The following is a 21099-nucleotide window of genomic DNA, read 5'->3' as shown; positions in this document are numbered from 1 at the left end:
ATGGCGCTCTATGAGCTCTACGCGCATCCAGTGGAGCGGGGCTACCGTGCCGGGCTCTGCTCCAAGGCGGCGCTCTTCCTGCTGTTGGCCGCCGCGCTCACGTACGTCCCGCCGCTGCTGGTGGCCTTCCGGAGCCACGGTGAGTCTGCCCCCTCGCCCCGGCCGGTGCGCGCCCCGCAGCGCTACGTGGCTCCCGCGCCGCCTCCCTGACCCCGGTCTCTGCACCCCGCACTCTCGTTACCTCAGGGTTTTGGCTAAAACGGAGCAGTTACGAGGAGCAGCCAACCGTGCGCTTCCAGCACCAGGTGCTGCTCGTGGCCTTGCTAGGATCCGAGCCGGGCGGGTTCCTCGCCTGGAGCACGTTCCCCGCCTTCAACCGGCTGCAGGAGGGTCATCTGCGCGTCCCGCTTGTCTCGGTGAGTGCTTCCCGCCTGGGCCCGGCCGCGCAGACTGGGCTGCGGAGGGGATGGGCGGAGGGCGCGGCCGGGCGGGAGGCTCCGGCCCCTGTCCCGGGGGACTCGGTGTGCGGCTGAAGGAGTCACGAACCCCAGACCCGAGCTTGTTTCCTTTCCTGGGGGCCTGTTTGTTGGTACATTCGGCTTCTCCAAGCCGTCCCCCACCCCGGGTAAGCTGGCTGCTACTGTCAGTGTCTCTGCTCTCTGCAGAGTCTCCAACCCCTGACATTTCCTGACATTTCGGCCTGGCCCTTCCTGAGGGAATGGTGGTCGCAGTGTTTGCTGTGTGAGTTGCGTTGTTGTTCATTTCCTAAGTCGTGTCCGACTCTGTGGTGGTGGTGGTGGTGGTGGTTTAGTCGCTAAGTCGTGTCTGACCCTTGCGACCCCATGGACTGTGGCCAACCAGGCTTCTCTGTCCGTGAGATTCTCCCAGCAAGAATACTGGAGGCGGTTGTCATGCCCTCCTTCAAGGGATCTTCCCGACCCAGGAATCAAACCCAGGTCTCTGGCATTGCAGGCAGATTCTTTACCAACTGAGCTCTGAGGGAAGCCCCACTCTGCGAGCCCGTAAACTGCAGCACGCAAGGCTTCCCTGTCCTTCACCATCTCCCCAAGTTTGCTCAAACTCCTGTGAATTGAGTCAGTGACGCCATCCAACCACCTCATCCTCTGTTCCGGTGAATCACCCCGTTGTGCCGCTCAGTTGTCCGTGCGCCCACTGCCCGCAAAGAAAGGGCAGGCAGTTTTAGGCGGACTGTCACGGGGAAGCCGACGGGCTGATTGGTTAGCCGACCTCCAGAATGTCCTGCTGGCCAGGCCCGCCTCCCTGGGCTCACCTCCTCAGGTGCTGCTCAGTCCTGCTGCTGCTTCCTGGGGCTAAAATGAAGCATTTTACTGCCTGTCCTGTAGTATCTGGTTCAAGTTAAGTGAGTGCTTCCTTTACAGTCACCCCTTTAAACTCACTTTCTGAAAGCATTTTCCTTTGGAAGTAGGAAAACTCTGGATTTCCTTCTTCCAAAGTTGAATCTCTTTAGATATCTGAGATGATTGGCCTACATTCCAATTTGTGTAGCTGAAAAAAAAATAATTTCAGACTTTTATCCCAGTAACTGAATAAAATGGAAAAAAAATTTTTAATGTAATTGGCCATAAATGAATAACCACCAACAAAATATGGTTATGATTACTTTTTATGATTACTTTAATTTGTTTATAATTATAAAAATGCCTGCTCATTGAAAATAGAGTTACAGGTACATATCAGTTCAGTTCAGTTCCGTTCAGTCACTCAGTCGTGTCCAACTCTTTGCGACCCCATGAATCGCAGCACGCCAGGCCTCCCTGTCCATCACCAACTCCCAGAGTTCACTCAGACTCACATCCATTGAGTCTGTGATGCCATCCAGCCATCTCATCCTCAGTCGTCCCCTTCTTCTCCTGCCCCCAATCCCTCCCAGCATCAGAGTCTTTTCCAGTGAGTCAACTCTTCACATGAGGTGGCCAAAGTACTTGAGTTTCAGCTTCAGCATCATTCCCTCCAAAGAAATCCCAGGGCTGATCTCCCTCAGGATGGACTGGTTGGATCTCCTTGCAGTCCAAGGGACCCTCAAGAGTCTTCTCCAAAACTACAGTTCAAAAGCATCAATTCTTCGGCACTCAGCCTTCTTCACAGTCCAACTCTCACATCCATACATGACTACTGGAAAAACCGTATGAAATTAAAGGCTCAGTCTGGTACACGTATCTAGACTCGTTATAATTAACCTTCATTTTAAGATCTGCTAGGGACTTCCCTGATGGATCAGCGGTAAAGAGTCTGCCTGCCAATGCAGGAGACATGGGTTTGATCTCTGGGGGTCAAGAAGATCCCCTGGAGAAGGAAATAGCAACCCACTCCAGTGTTCTTTCCTGGGAAATCCCATGGACAGAGAAGCCTCGTGGGCTATATAGTACATGCGGTTACAGAAGAACCAGACACAACTTGGTGACGAAACAGCCAAATATTTCATGATATGGAAAGCTGTAATTGATTTACCAGTTTCCTGTTGGTGGATTTTTTGTTTTTACTTTTTCACTATTAGAATATTGCAGTGAACAAGATTTTTACTAAATCATACACCTTTAAACATCAAATTGTGAGGAACTGGAATAGAAGCTGTTTGTTGACATTGCAAAAATACATAGAAAACTAAGCAAGCAAATAAAATAATTGTCAACTCTAGAAAAATAGAAAGGAAAAATAATCAGAGTTATGAATAGGATTTCAGTTCAGTTCAGTTGCTTAGTCATGTCTGACTCTTTGTGACCCCATGAACCGCAGCACGCCAGGCCTGCCTGTCCATCACTAACTCCCGGAGTCTACCCAAACTCATGTCCATTGAGTCGGTGATGCCATCCAACCATCTTATCCTCTATCATCCCCTTCTTGCCTGCCCTCAATCTTTCCCAGCATCAGGGTCTTTTCCAATGAGTCAGTTCTTCGCATCAGGTGGTCAAAGTATTGGAGGTTCAGCTTTAACATCAGTCCTTCCAATGAACACCCAGGACTGATCTGCTTTAGGATGGACTGGTTGGATCTCCTTGCAGTCCAGGGGATCCTCAAGAGTCTTCTCCAGCACCACAGTTCAAAAGCATCAATTCTTTGGTGCTCAACTTTCTTTATAGTCCAACTCTCACATCCAGACATGACTACTTGAAAAACCATAGCCTTGACCAAATGGACCTTTGTTGGCAAAGTAATGTCTCTGGTTTTTAGTATACATAGGATTTTACATAATCATAATTAGGTGAACACTAAATGTTGACTATCCAAAAGAAGAGTTTTAACTCTTCTGGGGGTGGGTGCTAGGAAGAGGCAAAGAAGATTAAATCATCCCTCTCTGTGGGAAGACAATAGAGGATGCCTGAAACAGAAATTGAGAAGTGCCAATACAAATGTTATTTAAAGACATGAAGGTACATTTCTAAATAATAAGATAAATGAGGTGAATTTATTTGCTGTGTGGGTGGAAGCCTCCTGGGTTTTTTAACAAACATTGTTGAACATTTTGATCCTTTAAATGAGCAGGTCCTTTAAATTTATTTAAAAAACAGAACTGGAATACAGACAAATTTCTTTGAGCAGCTCCTGGCTAATCTTCACACATTGCACATTTTTAGTCTTATTTGAGCTTTAATGCTCTGGGGAAGGTGACTGTTGATGTGAGACCAGCATCAAGGTGTGCGTCCTTTTCCCTGCAAACCCAAGGTTTCCTTTCCAGCAGTAGATGCAAAGGTGGCTTTTGTTTGCATCGCAAACACAGGAAAAATTAACTTGTTAGTTTTACTCTAGGTTAGCTTTCCCTGTCTTTTAAACTTTGGCTAGAAATTTTTTTTCCTTGCATTTGTATATTCCTATCTATCATATTCTTCTGGGTACTTGAGTCTTTAAGAAATAATCATGAAAACTTAAAATAGTCATGAAAACAAGGATACAGCATTAGGTTTCATGCATGTGTTCTTTTCACTTGTTCGTCCACCATAAACTGGCTTGGCTCCCCAGTTGGATTACTAGTTAGCTCTTATCTCTGTGACCAGAAGCCACTCCCTTGAGAGTGCTGCCCACCAGGCCCCTACTTCTGGTGTGTGTGTGTTGCGATTTTATGAAGCTAAGACTACTTCTTATTTTTATGGTACCCAGAGCTATCAGTACTCTTTAATACTGGGTAATTTTGCACTGTAAAACAGAAAGCCAAAGTTCCTTTTTCTTAGTCTTTTCCCCTGTCCATTCCAAGCCTGTGTCTGTAGCTAAATTAAGACCTTGTAATTTGTGATCTTTCACAGTAAATTATTTGCTTCCTTCATGATTGACCGCTTGGTGTGAAAATAGTTTGAAATCATGAGATGCAAATAAATGAGTTAGACAATGTAAACGAAGTACAGGGGAAAAAAGTAAGTAAAAATTCTAGGAGAAAAAGAAGAATAACACAGGTCTACCAGATATGAAACTACACATGAAAGGTCTAATAAATAAAGTAGTGTGGTTTGTAGACTTGTATAAAATATGGAAATGAACCCAAATATGCCTGAGGTGGCATTTAGAAATATTTATTTATTTATTTGGCAGTGCCAGGCCTTAGTTGTAGCATGTGGGATCTATTTCCATGACCAGGGATTGAACCCAGGCGCCTCTGCATTGGAAGCCTAGAGTCTTAGCCACTGGACCACCAGGGAGGTCCCCTAAGGTAGCACTTTAAATCAGTGAGTAAAGATGAAACTAGTCCTCAGAGACTGTATAGCAGAATTAAAGTCCAGACCAAAATTAAATTTAAAATATGAAATCGCAAAACTACTGAAACAAATGAGTGAAAACCTTTAGATTTCTGAGCATGACATAAAATCTAGAAGGCGTAAAAGAAACTTTTTTGATAAATGCAAGTATATAAAAATAATTTTAAAAGCTGTTGGCCTGGTGAAAACCAAAAGCAAAGTCAAAACACAAATGACAACTAGGGAAAAAAGTTTTACTATTTGTTTGACTTGTAAAGGGCTAATTTTCCTAACATAAAGTGCCTCAGTTCAGTTCACTCACTCAGTCGTATCTGACCCTTTTCAACCCTATGGACTGCAGCCTGCCAGGCGTCCCTGTCCATCACCAGCTCCCAGAGCTTGCTCAGACTCATGTCCATAAAGTCAGTGATGCCATCCAACCTCTGTCCAGAGGATGCTATCTCATCCTCTGTCATCCCCTTCTCGCCTGCCCTCAATCTTTCCCAGCATCGGGGTCTTCTTCAATGAGTCAGTTCTTCACATCAGGTGGTCAAAGTATTGGAGGTTCAGCTTTAACATCAGTCCTTCCAATAAACACCCAGGACTGATCTGCTTTAGGAAGGACTGGTTGGATCTCCTTGCAGTTCAGGGGATTCTCAAGAGTCTTCTCCAACACCACAGTTCAAAAGCATCAATTCTTCGGTGCTCAGCTTTCTTTATAGTCCAACTCTCACATCCATACATGACTACTGGAAAAACCATAGCCTTGACTAGATGGACCTTGTTGGCAAAGTAATGTCTCTGCTTTTTAATATGCTGTTTAGGTGGGTCATAGCTTTTCTTCCAAGGGGCAAGCATCTTTTAATTTCATGGCTGCAGTCTCCATCTGAGATGATTTTGGAGCCCAAGAAAATAAAGTCTGCCACTGTTTCCATTGTTTCCCCATCTATTCACCATGAAGTGATGGGACCAGGTGCCATGACCTTTGTTTTTTGAATGTTGTGTTTTAAGCCAGCTTTTTAACTCTGACCAACTACCTAGTTTTAAAAATGGGTAAAGAATATGGACAGTTCATAGAAGATGAAACATGCCACTGGATAAAAAAAAGTCTTATACACAACCTAAAAGTTGAGAGTTATAATTTACAGTGGATATACTGAGGACTTCAAGCCCGGGAGGCTGCATCTCGAGTAACCCTGAGGAAACTACTCAGAGGAGGTGAGGGAGGAGCTAGGCTATTTAGGATCAGCTCAGTTCAGTCGCTCAGTCGTGTCCGACTCTTTGCTACCCCATGAATCACAGCACGCCAGGCCTCCCTGTCCATCACCATCTCACGGAGTTCACTCAGACTCACGTCCATCGCGTCTGTGATGCCATCCAGCCATCTCATCGTCGGTCGTCCCCTTTTCCTCCTGCCCCCAATCCCTCCCAGCATCAGAGTCTTTTCCAATGAGTCAACTCTTCTCATGAGGTGGCCAAAGTACGGGAGCTTCAGCTTCAGCATCATTCCTTCCAAAGAAATCCCAGGGTTGATCTCCTTCAGAATGGACTGGTTGGATCTCCTTGCAGTCCAAGGGACTCTCAAGAGTCTTCTCCAACACCACAGTTCAAACACATCAATTCTTCGGCGCTCAGCGTTCTTCACAGTCCAACTTTCACATCCATACATGACCACAGGAAAAACCATAGCCTTGACTAGACAGACCTTAGTCGGCAAAGTAATGTCTCTGCTTTTGAATATACTGTCTAGGTTGGTCATAACTTTTCTTCCAAGGAGTAAGCATCTTTTAATTTCATGGCTGCAGTCACCATCTGCAGTGATTTTGAAGCCCCCCCAAAATAAAGTCTGACACTGTTTCTACTGTTTCCCCATCTATTTCCCATGAAGTGATGGGACCAGATGCCATAATCTTCGTTTTCTGAATGTTGAGCTTTAAGCCAACTTTTTCACTCTCCTCTTTCACTTTCATCAAGAGGCTTTTTAGCTCCTTCAGTTTCTGCCATAAGGGTGGTGTCATCTGCATATCTGAGGTTACTGATATTTCTCCCGGCAATCTTGATTCCAGCTTGTGTTTCTTCCAGCCCAGCGTTTCTCATGATGTACTCTGCATAGAAGTTAAATAAGCAGGGTGACAATATGCAGCCTCGACATACTCCTTTTCCTGTTTGGAACCAGTCTGTTAATTTGCAACAAAGGGCAAGTAGTAGGAACAAAGAGAAAGAAAGTGAAGTCGCTCAGTCTTGTCTGACTCTTTTTCGACCGCATGGACTGACTCATCAGTCCATGGAATTTTCCAGGCAAGAGTACTAGAGTGGGTTGCCATTGCCTTCTCCAGGGGATCTTCCCAACTCAGGGATCGAACCTGCATTGCAGGCAGACGTTTTACCTTCTCAGCCACCAGGGAAGATCTTGAATAAAGGAGAACTATATCTTAAGAATTTAAGGCCTTGCTGTATGGGAAAATGCAAGAATTCGGGCTCAGTGAAATCAGTCCTTTGATATGTACCTCACTTATCTGGGGCCAGTATTCTGTCTTTTCACATCCTGAGTTTCCTCAGGGCTCACCTTCCATGGTGGCTGTAATAGCTGAGGACTGTGATATCCTGTGTTTACTGATATAGCAAGCAATATTCTGTTTCTCCACACATAACTCTTAGACATATGAAATCACACTCATAATTAGGGAGATGCAAATTAAGGATAATTGAGATATCTTTTTTAATCTATCAAATAGGCAAAAATTAAGATTTCCTAGCACTATGGGCAAGATGTATGCACTCCTGTATATCACTAGTGGGAGTGTAGATTGTAGAGCATTTTTGAGAAACTGGTTGTCCATGTTTGTCAAAATTACTGATTCATGTGCCCGTTTTTACTTCTAGTGAGGTATCTTAAGGGTTGTGCACACATGTGAAATGACATTTGAAAAAATGTGCTCATTGCAGCATTGTCTGTCATATCAAAAGATGGCAGGCAACTTACACAGTAATAAAAGGCTCATTTTAAAAATTGTGTTACATCTACCTAGTGGAACAGATAGCTTTCTTTTTGAATGAAGTTAGATTTATATGTATGCGGTGCATAGTTGCTCAGTCATGTCTGACCCTTGGCTACCACATGGACTGTAGCCCGCCAAGCTCCTCTGTCCATGGAGATTCTCCAGGCAAGAGTACTAGAGTGGGTTGCTGTGCCCAACTCCAAGGGATCTTCCCAACCTAGAGACTGAACCCAAGTCTCCCAAATTGCAGGCAGATTCTATACCATCTGAGCCACCAGGGAAGCCCAAGAATGCTGCAGTGGGTAGCCTATCCCTTCTCCAGGGGAACTTCCTGACCCAGGAATCAAACCTGGTGCATTGCAGGCAGATTCTTACCAGCTGAGCCACCAGGGAAGCCTGGATTTATATATACTGATACGGAATTACTCCAAGAGAAATTTGCTAGTATCAAAAACAAAAATTGTATATAATATGCTTCCATTTGTATAAAAATAGAAATATATATATATGAATGTGTATGTTTACATATTCATACATGCCTGCTTCTGCTGTCTCTGGAAGAATTCAAAAGAAACTGACAACATTGATTGCTCTGGGGGTGGAACTTAGATTCAGTGGGAGAGAAATTTTTTCACTAAATAGCCTTTTGTACCATGGAAATGTAATACATATTGAAGATTTTAAAATTACTGATAAAGTGACAATTTTTAAAGGAAAAATTTAGAAAGTGCCTTGTTAAACAAAAGCAAACCAAAAAGTAGTAAAAAAGCATTCAAAAGCAGATGAGTATATAAAGTGGCAGTTACTTAGGAAAATAGTTTGCAGTTCCTCAAAAAGTTAAACATAGTTACCATGTGCCCCAGCATCCCTACCCCTAGGAAGTTGTGTACCTCAGAACTGAGGGCAGTCTACACAGAGACTTGTGCACAAATATTCATAGCAGCCTCATTGATAATAGCAATAACAATTTTTTTAAAGGTGGAAACAACTCACATGTCCATCAGTGAGTGAATGGACAACAAAATGTGTTATAGCCATAGAATAGAAGATCACTCAACCACAAAACGGAAAGGAGCCATGATACAGGCGACAACATGGGTGAACGTTTTTTACTCAGTGAAAGAATCCAGCTGCAAGACAGTACGTATTGTAGGATTCCATTTAGATGAAATGTCCAGAATAGACAAATCTGTAGAGACAGAGGTAGCTTAAGGATTCCGGAAACATGGGGAATTAATTGGCACAGAGGAGAGACAGAGAAAGTGAGTGCTAATGAGTATGTGACTACTTTGGGGGCTGATAGAATGTTTTGAAATTGGTCAGTGGTGATAAGTCACCCAACTTTGTGAATATACTAAAATCTACTGAATTGTATTGATAGGGAAAGGGTGAATTTTATGATATGTGAATTATGTCTCAGTTTTTTTATAAGTGGGTAGACAAAACCCTGGTAATGTGCTTACAAACCATAGTAATAAAAATTGATATACATTTACTGTGCCTCTGACATAAGCTAAGAATTTTATCATTAGATAACACGTTTAAATTTGTCTATGTAGTACTTGGCCTTTAACAAGTACTTAGTAAAGTGTTAGCCATTAATTTTTTTTTTTTACATATTGCATTATCTCTAAGGCTCACAGTAACCTTTTGAGGTAGAGGCTATACCCCTGTTTTACAGATGAAAAGAACGAGACTCAGAGAATTGACATGATTTCTGGCTCTCAAGTGAGCAGTCAGGACTATAGCTCATATTCCACATCTTGTTCTCTGTCTTGGACTCCTGTTCCATATCTTGGACTCTTCACCCTTAGTGCAACAAAATGCTTTTCTGACACTGAAGATAAGGGTAGACTGACTACAGCCTGTCCAAGAAAGTGCCAAAAAGTGTAAGAAGCAGTGGGTTTAGATCAATGTTTTGACCAAATGCTTGGAGGTGGCTTTGCAGTTGATAACTTGGGGAAATGCCTTAGAAGTCACAAATGGTCAGTTCACCTTGCTTTGCTTCTGCCTTGGTCAGTTCACCTTGGACAGCGTCTCTATGCTTTTCACGCTTGAGAGAAGAAAAAAGGCACAGAATGACCTGTTTCCCTCAACGAGCCTAACTTGGTTCTTTAAGCATCTGTGACCCGGAGAATGTGGGGCTGGAGACTGGAGGAGGGTGCAGGGAGATGAGCGGAGAGGACTGGGTGTCAGACGTGTTTTTGCACGTCTCTGAAATCGCAGTGTGTCTGCCTGACAGTGGCATTGTACAGTAGCTGTTGACCGGAAGACAGGCTTGTCCGGGCCTCTTTGCCTACGCTTGCGCAAACATCAATGTGCCGACACCAAAACTGGTGGAAGGGACATGAGCAACTTGAAAGAAAACCCTGGAGGGACTTCCCTGGTGGTCCAGCGGTTAAGAATCCCCCTCTCAATGCAGGGATGAGAGTTGGATCTCTGGTCAGGGAACTAAGATCCTGTACACAGGGGACAGCAACTGAGCCCCCGAGCCACGTGTACTGAGCGCTCCCGCCACAACGGAAGACCCCGCATGCCATGACTAAGACATGGTGCGGCGGAAAATAAATAACAGAAGTGTTCTACAGAAGAAACAATAATAAAACATTTAACCCTAAGAACCAAGTGAGAGGCAAGTAAGGGAAAGTTCAAGAGGCCCTTCAAAGTAGGACAGTTCCACATAATTGGAAAGCCTGCTTTAGAACTCAGACCAGTGGATTTTATTTCCCTTTGTGAATGTCTTTTTAGATGCTCTAACACCAGTGTGCTGCGTGGTACAAAGGACAAAACTGCATAGAGAAGTATGGATAATACTGAGTCAAAAAATGATTCAAAAGAATCAAAATGTAGAGAAGTTTTAAGAATCCCTGGATCAATTTATTTTACATATATTTTTCTATGTACATAAATATGATATATTAATATGCCTATATCTAAAAGCTCTTCCAATGAGTATAAAATAAATTCCCTGAGTGATTAGAAAGCACTGTGTCACACAGCAGTTTAACCAGAAGTATTTTTGCTTTCTTGAGCGAAGTTGCTCCAATCGTGTCTTGACTCTTTGCGACCCTGTGGACCGAAGCCTCCCAGGCGCCTCTGTCCCTGGGATTGATTCTCCAGGCAAGAATACTGGACTGGGCTGGCATGCCCTTCTCCGTACCCTTAGACTCACTGAAGTATAGGTAGCCAGGATTTTAGAAGTCTAGGAGACATGGAGTAGCGGTTCCTACTTCGCTGGAGAGCCAAAGACTGGTGTCAAAGAGCATTTCAGGATAAAAAGAAAAAGTGGGGAAAATGATGACAAGTATATGGTAAAGTGGGCACGGGTATAAACTAGGAAATTAATTTAAATAAAAGCATATGACTCCAAAGAATAAAAGGTGTGGGGCTTCCCTGGTGGTCTAGTGGTTGAGAGTCTGCCTGCCAACGCAGGAGACATGGGTTGGATCCCTGGTCTGGGAGGGTCCCATGTGCTGCGGGGCAGCTAAGCCCTTGCACCTGGAGCCCTTGCTCTGCAACAAGAGAAACCGCTGCAGTGAGAAGCTCGTGCACTGCAGCTAGAGAGCAGCCCCTGCTCGCTGCAACCAGAGAAAGCTTGTGCCTAGCAAAACCCAGAGCAACCTAAAAGTAAGTAAATAATTTTTTTAAAAAAAGAACAAAAGGTATGAAAACAAGCAGAAGCCAAATAAAATTCCAACAAACTATCAAGTAGTGTAGAATCCCTGATGAGGAAAAAATGTTCCAAGTCAGGGCACTCTGAAAACAACGGCACTTGTTAAATTTACAGCTACGCTTACAGTCAGATGCTTTGCTGGCTGTGAGGTCTTGACTCAGCTCCAAACCCACCCCTCTCCTTTGTGGCGCTCATGTTGAGATACTGAAACCCACATTCTCCTCTGACAAATGGCTGCCTGTTAGGTTCTGCCAGTAGGAGGCATGGTAAGCCTTGTTCTGGGAGTGGCAGAAAACCGGAAATTGCAACCAGAGTGAAGAACCGTCACAGGCTTGAAGCAAACAGCAGGCATACATCCTTCCTCCAGCCTTATTGACTGGCTCCATGGGTTCTCCCTCCAAGCTCCAAAGGTATCAGCCCTCCCTTTTTGAGGTCTGAGTCCCAGCTCCTTGAGGCGTCCCAGCCTCTTCTTTTCTTCTCCAGCCTTAGGTAGTCATCCTGCAAAAAGTGTCCCCTTTTTGGCCTTCTTTCTCCCACTAATGCCTACGTTATCAATTATCCGCTATACTAAATTCCCCTGTTAAAATAGCTTGATTTTGTTTGTTTTCTTTCTGATTGGCCCCTGATCGATATAGTTGGACTGATGGGCACTGACTAGATCCAGCAGTGCCTGCCTGTATTTATCCTATCTAGTATGTAAGTATTGGTTTCACAGATATCTGTAGAGGATTAACCTGTTTTAACCCCAGAAATCTTTGAAATTAGCGTTCTTATTGGCTGTTATAGAATCAGGAGTCAGCAAAGTTTCAACCCCAGGTCTGTCATTGGTTTGCATACCCTGTTTTGACCTTAGTGTAGTTATAGAAAGAATATGATAGTACCCACCTCTCTAATTATTGCTAATTATTATTAGTAATAAAACTTCTTGGATATGCAGAGGAATGAGATAGGACAATCTGTGGATATAAAGATTGCTCCAAGTTCACATATACCTTATAAAAATAGGGGGATGGTGTGATTTATGAATTCTCTTAGCCAGACACATCCATTGGATTTTAGTTACTAATCTTGAACCTGTGTTAAAGAAGTATTCGCCGTTTGAATACCTACCTTTGTAGCCATTGGATTTTGTATTAAGCTTCATTTAAAGTAAATGGAATTAGGATTTCCCTCATGGCTCAGTAGTAAAGAGTCCACCTGCCGACGCAGGAGACACAGGTTCAATCCCTGGTCTGGGAAGATCCCACATGCTGCAGGGCAGCTAAGCCCAGGCTCCACAAATATCAGCCTGTGCTCTAGAGCCTGGGAACCACAACGCCGAAGCCCGAATGCTCTAGAGCCTGTGCTGGGCAACAAGAGAAGCCACCGCAATGAGAAGCCCACGCTCTGCAGCTAGAGAGTAGCCCCACTCACTGAAGCTAGAGAAAAGCTCGCAAAGCAACGAAGGCCCAGCACAGCAAAATAAATAAATACAATTCTTTTTAAAGTAGCTGTAATTAAATGACTGATCTCATCCATGGTCCAGGTGATAGCACAGCAATGTAGCCCACTAGCCTCAGGGGAGCGAGAGTCTTACTTGGTGACAGGTCCTCTGTGAGGAGGGCATGGCAATCCACTCCAATATTCTTGGCTAGAGAATCCCATGGACAAAGGAGCCTGGTGGACTACAGTCCATGGGGTTGCAGAGTTGGACATGACTGAAGCACCTTGGCACACATGCAGCTCTGTGGGAGAGGCATCATTTGCACGCTCACTCATCGCCATGGCCCTGTATCAGCCTCGTCTTTCACTGTCTCCAGCTCATGAACTCTTCTCAGCTCCACTGGCCTCATCTCAGCCTCGTAAACGCTGACCCACTTTCACCCAGAGCACATGCGTTTGGTTAGCCTGGGTTAGTCTTCCTCAAGATGTTTCTGTACCTCATCACCTCACTTCTCTGACTTCTCGGACAGTCAGGTATTCCTGCATACCATCTGTATAAATTTCTGTTAAATTCTGCCCTGACCATTCTCTGATTTTAGCTTGCTTCACTTCTTTGTGGCACCAGCACTGCCTGATGTCGGCACATGGTTTACTGACTTACTGTCTGCCTCCCTGGCTGGGAATGGAAGCTCCGCTGTGGTGGGGACTTTGTCCATTTTGTTTGCCACTCTATTCCCAGAACCTGAAGCAATGCCTGGCACCTCTGGCACATAGTAGGCCCTCAGAAAATATTTGCCAGGTTAATGAGCGGATTTAACAAGCAGACACCAGTTATGGTGCTGTACCAGATCTCTGCCCTCTGTGAACCTGGAGTAAAAGCATGCTGGGTTTTTTGCCAAAAGATCTTTCATAACCAACATCTGCTCCTTGAGTTTAAGTCTGGACATTTTAGTCCTGGAAACAGGACCAGATTTGAAGTCAGATATGTGGCTTCATATCCTGTCTTTACCAATACTAGCTGTACTCCATAAATCCTTTAATCTCCCTGAAACTTGATTTTCTCACATATGCAATGGGAATAGTAGTTGTTCTGCTTACCTTTGACTGATTGTAAAGGTCAAATGAAATGTGTCTCTCCCTCTGAGACTGTCTGAGAGTCCAGATTCTTCTGGCATTTCCCTCCTGACCACTATCCTTCCTCTCTCAAAAGTTGTTGATCTTTGTCTTCCTGTATAACCCTCAAGATCCAGAAAAGCTATGGATCTACCACAGAGAGGTAACCTGACTTTGTCTTCCAAGTCTTCCCAGATATCAACTGAAAGAAAAAATGCTCAGGAAGACAAGGCAGCCTCTTTTCCATCCTGCTCATAATTGCGGATACATAATTGCCTCGGTAACCTGATCGTCAGCCCGGGTAACAGATATCCCTGTGCTGCACCTGCAAAGCCGACAGAACGAGAGCGAGAAAATAGTATCCAACAGAAGAGAGAGGGTAGACTTCTCCATAACAAGGCCCAGGATAAGGACATTATTGTCTAGAAGGAAAGAAATGATTGAAAGATTCTGAAAACTGAGATAACGCCATCTCAAGCGACCTTATTAGCCTGAAAAAGAACAAAGAATCTCTTCCCCCACATAAAGGTATGGAGGAGAACCACATGACTCAGTAGATGGGGAATTGGGGGGGAATATGCTGATACACCATCGCAGAGTCCTTCTGGGAGCCTTCGGAAAGGATGAGTTGTAACAGCAAGGTCCAGAGTTGCACCACGGAGTCATGTCCCCAGTGATCACATCTCAGTGACCGTCTCTCCTGCTCGTCCTCTTAGGGTCACTGTGAGGCGAGACTGGATTCTGGCGGTTTTTTATGAGCTGTAATCTGTCTTTCTCCCTCCTTGGATCTCTGTTCTCACTGCCTTCATGTCACTAATTTATAAAGTACCTATGGAGTCTTACTGCCTTACTGATTTTACTTTAGCTTTCTTTTTCATTGTACTGATTGGTACTACAAGATACACCACATTCTAAAGCCCTGACATCAATCCAACGTTGAGAATCTGAAGCAAAGACATTGTGGTTAAAGAACATATAAACAGAGCCTGGTGTTTTTCTGCTGAGTCTGTTTGGGAAATGCAGAATGATTGGGGTTTTTTCGAAATCTGTTCTTAGGTGCTATTTAAACCTTCCCTATAAACTCAGGCATATTTCTTAAAAGGAAAGAAAACACCAGCAACAAACCAAAAAAGGTCAAATGAGACAACTGAAAAAGAATAACGCTTCCAGATGTTGCATTGCTTTCATTGCCGCTTCCAGGTCCCAACCAGTTTGGCCCTAGAATATTTAGAAGTGCGAGTGTGCAGTTCAGGGGCCATGTCTCTTTCCCCAGTATTGATCCACCTATAACTATTGAATGTTCTCTTTCTTCTTTCGGTGAGAGATGTAGTGCCTGTGTGTGGCAGAGTCACTGTGTATGTCCAACATACTCCACGCTGTGGAGTCCTCCTGGACTTATTAAGGACCAGGGTCATCAGCCTTTTTTGGGTTTCCTAGGCTAGAGAGGAAGACAGGAACCAGGATGGGAAAATGGACATGTTGCACTTTAAACTGGAGCTTCCCCTGCAGTCCACAGAGCAGGTTCTAGGTGTGCAGCTCATCCTGACTTTCTCCTACCAACTGCATGTGAGTTACCTCCCTTTTGTCTTTACTTTTCTCATAGTGTTTTTTTTAACTATTTATTTTTTGGCTGCGCTGCGTCCTCGTTGCTGCATGTGGGGTTTCTCTAGTTGTGGTGAGTGGGGGCCGCTCTCCCTTGCAGTGCGAGGGCTTCCTTGATGTGGAGCGCGGCTCTGACTTTAGTTGCTCTGCAGCACATGAAATCTTCCGGCCCAGGGATCGAACCCGTGCCCCCTGTATTGGCAGGCAGAGTCTTATCTACTGCACCACCAAGGAAGTCCTCCCCTTTGTCTTTCAATAGAACAGAGCCCCCCTTTCTGATTTCTGGGAAAACTCACACTGCAGAAGACTCTTTGCGGAAGTGTCACTTAGGATTTAGCTGCCGAAGTTGAATTTGAATGTTTTTCGTGGAGGCCACATTAATTTCCATGAGCTATTAATAGCTCCAGGGGTTCTGGGCAGAGCGCTTCCTGCATGGCTAAGCTCGGCACTAGGGGGACGACTTAGGCTTCAACCACAGATGGGTGATGCTCGAAACCCACAACCATTTGGCTCTGACTGAAATTGATATGGTCTCTCTTTCTAATGATTTCAGAGGATGTCTACATTCGTGATGCAGAGCATGGCGTTTCTCCAATTCTCCTTCGCTGTTCCGGGGTCCCAGTTACATGTGAATGGAGACCTGAGGCTGCAGCAGAAGCAGCCCCTCGGCTACAGAGGCCTGGACGTCCGGTACAACGTAGGGACGCTTCACACTGCCGATCTCTTTTGCTACTGTATTGTATTGTTTATCAAGTGCTTTGAAGAGGGAGCAAGTAACATTGGAAATAGCACTTCTCTGTGAGTGGCACAGAAAAGGATCTCTGAGGAATTCTTCCCGTGAATCCTTTCGAAATATGGTGACAGATATCTCTGTTTACATCTTCAAAAAAGAGGGAGAAGAATCTTTGTCTTTATCTAAGAACTGAATTATTTATAGTTTTGGGGTTTGCATGCACACACACAGTGTATTTCACATGATCTTTCTTTGCTAAGCTTATAACAGGCCAGCCCCACGTTAAGAGGTTTAACTACATCGTCTCATCCAGTCATCACAGCAGCCTCATGAGACGCCTTCTGTTGCCGTTCCCCGCTCTCCAGCGGCTTGTCCTGTCACTGTCCCCCTTGCTCCTTTCCAGCCCCGGGGTCCATTTTGCTGTCCCTCAAACCTACAAAGCAGCTCCTGCCTCAGGGGTTTGCACTTACCTTTTCCTCTACCAAGTACCCACATCGCTCACCCTACTGCTCCGTCTGGTCCCTGGTCAAAGCTCCTGAGCACAGTCCTTGCTTGACACGCCTTCTAAAGACCATCCACCTGTCCCTCCATCATCGCTCACCCAGGTTTACTCCTTACCTTCACCTGAAATATGAAAGGGAGGTTTCCAGTTTGTTCATTTGCCGTCTCCCTCATCGGTAAAGGGGCTTCCCTTGTGGCTCAGCTGTAAAGAATCCGCCTGCAATGCAGGAGACCTGGGTTCCATCCTTGGGTTGGGAAGATCCCATGGAGAAGGGAACGGCTACCCACTCCAGTACTCTGGCCTGCAGAATTCCATGGACTGTATAGTCCATGGGGTCCAAAGAGTCGGACACGACTTTTCACTTTCAGTGGTGAAAGCCCTGCTATCTTCTGTGTTCTCTCGCCCCAGCGCTTAAAACAGTGCCTGCCCATAGTAAGCACTCAGAATTGATGAGAGAATGAACTCTCATTTCACACATGAGGAACCTGGAGGCTACAGGGATTGATTAATTTTCCCAAAGCCCACAGAGCCATGAACGGTCTGTCTGAGACCAGGACTCATGCATCCCATCCCTCATCGCAAACCTTTATGTTATCACAAGGAGGCCCATATAATTTAGGCTACTTTTGAAACTTAATAGGAAATGTTATCAGTTATTATAACCAGGACTGTCCCAGATAAACTGGGATTCATGGTCACCATAACCATTATCAACATACTATTTTTTTTTAACGGGAGGGACTATAAAATATAAATTTAATATGCTGTGCTGTGCTTAGTCGCTCAGTCTTGTCCGACTCTTTCGGACCCCATGGACTGTGGCCCACCAGGCTCCTCTGTCCATGGGGAATCTCCAGGCAAGAATAACTGGAGTGGGTTGCCATTCCCTCCTCCAGGGGATCTTCCCGACCCAGGGATCAAACCCAGGTCTGCACACATTGCAGACGGATTCTTTACCATTGAGCTACGAGGGAAGCCCATGTTAGATTATGTCAGGAATGTGAGGCTAGAGAACAGCTCTTTCTCGTCTTCAAAGGATTATGTGCTTATTACTTACTATGTGCACTTTATCTTTCCATTTCTGCATTTCAAAGGGATCAATTAGGGAGCATCCAGACAAAAGCAAGAAAACAGACAAAGGGGTTGAAAATGTAGTCTCTTAGAAAAAAATGAGAAGACTCATTTCTCCCATTGGAATAGAGAGGGGAATTATATAAGTCGCTTTAAAACCTGTGAAAGATGGATATTGACCCCTTGTTTTCTTCCCTCCAGAAAGAAAGACTGAAAGTAAATGACTTAAACTGTTTCAAAAGAGTTCATTCATTTTTGAAGAAAATATTATCGATGCTGGAATAGGCCCCCAAGCGCAAGAGGGTGGTCTCTGAGATCAGCCTGGGTGGGAGGGGGGTAGAAAAACCAAGAGCTCAAGCCGCTTGTGTGCTCACACCATGCCCTCCCGCGCACCCAGGTGTCTGTCATCAACGGGACCAGTCCGTTTGCCAGTGACTACGACCTCACCCGCATTGTTGCTGCCTATCAGGAAAGGAACGGTGAGTTGTGTGGACAGCTAATCCATCTGCTTCTCAAGGACTTTGCAGGTTAATGAGGGTATTGGAGAGAAACAGAATTAGAGCCCTTGTCATATCAAAATGTTGAGACCAGTGAATGCTCAGCTGTGGAAGGTGAACAGGTTGCTCAGAAGTTGTTCTTTTGCTCCTGATCCAGAGACCTACCCCCTAACTATCCCCTGCACTGCTCCTCTGGTCCAGCAGGTTCGTGCCAGTTCACTGCCGTATTTGTCCCACCACTGGTTGGGTGGGTTTATGTGTAGAGATAGGCGAGTTGCTTCCCACACCACACCTGTAAGAAAAGCCGAAGACAGGCTGCTCTCCATAGTGTTCATATGGAAACAGGGAGCCTGAGTGACTCACCGCGTGTCAGCAGCTGAAGGAGGAAAAGGCACCCACGATTCTGGCTGAAAGGCAGACCTGCCCAGGGCCTCCAAGAGGCAAGACCGCCAGATCGTCCCTGAGTGTGCGCTTGACTCAGCATATCTGGCTGCTTGGTGGTCTGAGGTTTCCTCTAAAGGAATCTAAAGCATTGCTTGGCAACCAGACATAGATACGAAACACAGACATTTAACGAGTCAGGGGACCGCAATTCCAGTATTTCTTTCTGGTTTCCAAAAATAAAGGAATTTTAGAACACGACTTAGAAACATTTATCTGCAAATCAACTTTTCTTCCTTAATTCCTTCCAGTTATTGTCCATATGCAGAGTTTTTATACAGCTCCTGTCACAGTTTAGAAACAGTTTTTGTCTTCTGTACTTTGTAATTTAATATTTCCCCCACACCGCTAGAAAGTTTTCATTGGTTTTCTTTTTAGAGGTAGCATAGTATTCCTTTGCTTAGCCATTCATTTGCTTAGACAGTTGTAGAACACAGACTGTTTTTAACATCCTTTGACAAGTGTTTTAACAAATACTATGTGAGCAGCTTTGAACATTCAATTTCTCTCCTTTTGAATTATTTCTTTGGCATGTGTTCTGAAATGCAGAGTTGGCCTGAGAGGTCAGAGTATGTTACAGCCCTCAGTATTTTACTGCCAAAGAGAGCATTCACGGATTAACTCCTCATTGTTTTGCAGTAACCACCATCCTGACTGACCCCAGCCCCATCTGGCTGGTGGGAAGGGCTGCAGAAGCTCCATTTGTGGTTAATGCAGTCATCCGATACCCCGTGGAAGTCATTTCATATCCTTTCTGTTAAGGGGCCAACAGTAGCTGGGTTTCAAAAAAGAAAAGAGGGATTCCTCAGATGTCTCAAGAGGGAACAGATGTGGGAAGCCTCAGACTGGAAATTGCTGCAGTGGTAGTCCCCCACAAACGACTCTGTCTGTCTGCAGTTCATACGGGAAAAAAATATTCATTTCCTGTCCTTTTGAGCAATTCTTCTAGGTCAGAATCATACATATTTATATCTTAATAATCTTTGATTGTCCCTTTCATCTTAAGGGTATTTGAAACATTTTTTGTGATTTTCTGTATAAACTAACTCTTTGGTGTAACATGTATGTAGAAAATGTCATCTGTGACTCCTTAACTGTTTGTACTTATCTACCAGGATTCTGGGAAATGATAAAGTTTGCCTGGATCCAGTATGTCAGTATCCTACTTATCTTCCTGTGGGCGTTTGAAAGAATCAAAAGATTTGTGTTCCAAAATCAGGTGGTGACCACAATCCCTGTAACAGCTGTGCCCCAGGGAGAACTGTATAAGGAGCATTTATCATAAGAAGACCCTTCTGAAAACTCTAAGCAAGACCGTGGCCACCCCTCTGTTGTCTTCTGAGAACTGCCGTCTTGCAAAATTTCTGGAGTCGGTGGCCGCTTGCCCCCATGTGTGCTTTTCCCATCAGAGACAAAGAACAATCCTTTCTAATTTTCCTCTACACAAATTCTGTATCTTCTAAGCATCTGCAGAGATAATCAGGGACTAGTTTGTAGAAATGTTTCTGAGGGTTCCTGAAGGCTATAATTTGCTTTCGTTTTTGTTTTTCGCCTCAGACTTGGATCTCGGGAGGAAACTACAGTCAGTTCAGACAGCTTGGAAAGAGTCCCATCTCTGGTGAAGCAAAGACTTTTCCTCTCTTGAACTGAGAAGCATGCCGTGTATTTCTTCCCCCTGTTGTAAACCAGGTTTTCCTCTTTGCAGGGCTCTCTGGGGATAGATACGCAATCATCAGCACTTTCCACTCCTGGGCGTCTAAATTTCCACTCAGCACTGGTTTCCAGAACTGAGAGGCCTTTAACCGGCGGTCTGGAAGGGGAGAGGGGAGCGCTCGGAGCACATGTGCGCGCGGGTGGGTGCCGTGAGGGCACGCGGCCCGGCGTCCACCTGCTGTGTCAAACAGACAGGGGTCTGTGGCAGCCCCGCGGAGCAGCCCTTGATCCCGCCCGCCGGGCTGCGCTTGGCCTCCGGCTGAGCCCTGGAATAGCAGGCCGTGGTCAGCAAGGCTGCTGCGGGCACAAGCCCTCCACGACTGTGGGGGAGTAAGCCCTGCAGCAACAGGTCCTTTCTCCCTGGGCCTCGCCCAGCAGGCTGCACGCCTGCCACTCCAGCTCCTCGACAGCCCTCCCCCCGCTTGAAAGGGATGCAGCCACAGAGGAGCTGCTGTTGCTGTTGGCTCCTGCCGCCTGACAACCAAGAGGTTACTTGGAGGGCTAGCGGGAAGCCGCGACTCGGGTTTCCTCTGGCTTAGGAACAGGGTGCCCATCACAGTGGGCCGCTTTGGGGAGGCACACAAGGAGCAGGGAGGGCCCAGAGAGGATGCCAGCTGCGCAGCCCATTCC

The 21099-nt window shown here is 45.3% G+C and overlaps 1 protein-coding gene across 1 annotated transcript; it reads left to right on the top strand.

Annotated features, from left to right (window-relative positions):
• TMEM231 (transmembrane protein 231) lies at positions 1-20545 on the top strand. Its single transcript, XM_068992968.1, has 7 exons — positions 1-139; positions 247-416; positions 15348-15476; positions 16066-16209; positions 18216-18297; positions 19396-19501; positions 19861-20545. Exons 1-7 carry the CDS (start codon positions 1-3, stop codon positions 20039-20041), a joined length of 951 nt encoding a protein of 316 aa, XP_068849069.1. The 3' UTR covers positions 20042-20545.
• The last annotated feature ends 554 nt before the right edge of the window (positions 20546-21099 follow it).

This window comes from Capricornis sumatraensis, chromosome 20 (genome assembly GCF_032405125.1).
Source record: "Capricornis sumatraensis isolate serow.1 chromosome 20, serow.2, whole genome shotgun sequence".
NCBI lineage: Eukaryota > Metazoa > Chordata > Mammalia > Artiodactyla > Bovidae > Capricornis > Capricornis sumatraensis.
This window is presented reverse-complemented; position numbering and strand designations above follow the sequence as displayed.

Excerpts from the sequence above, each read along its gene's own strand:
- TMEM231 (XM_068992968.1), top strand. The coding sequence starts at position 1 with ATGGCGCTCTATGAGCTCTACGCGCATCCAGTGGAGCGGGGCTACCGT. Across the intron at positions 15,477-16,065 it reads CTTTCTCCTACCAACTGCAT|AGGATGTCTACATTCGTGAT; the intron begins GTGAGTTACCTC and ends TAATGATTTCAG. Across the intron at positions 19,502-19,860 it reads TACCCCGTGGAAGTCATTTC|TTATCTACCAGGATTCTGGG; the intron begins ATATCCTTTCTG and ends AACTGTTTGTAC.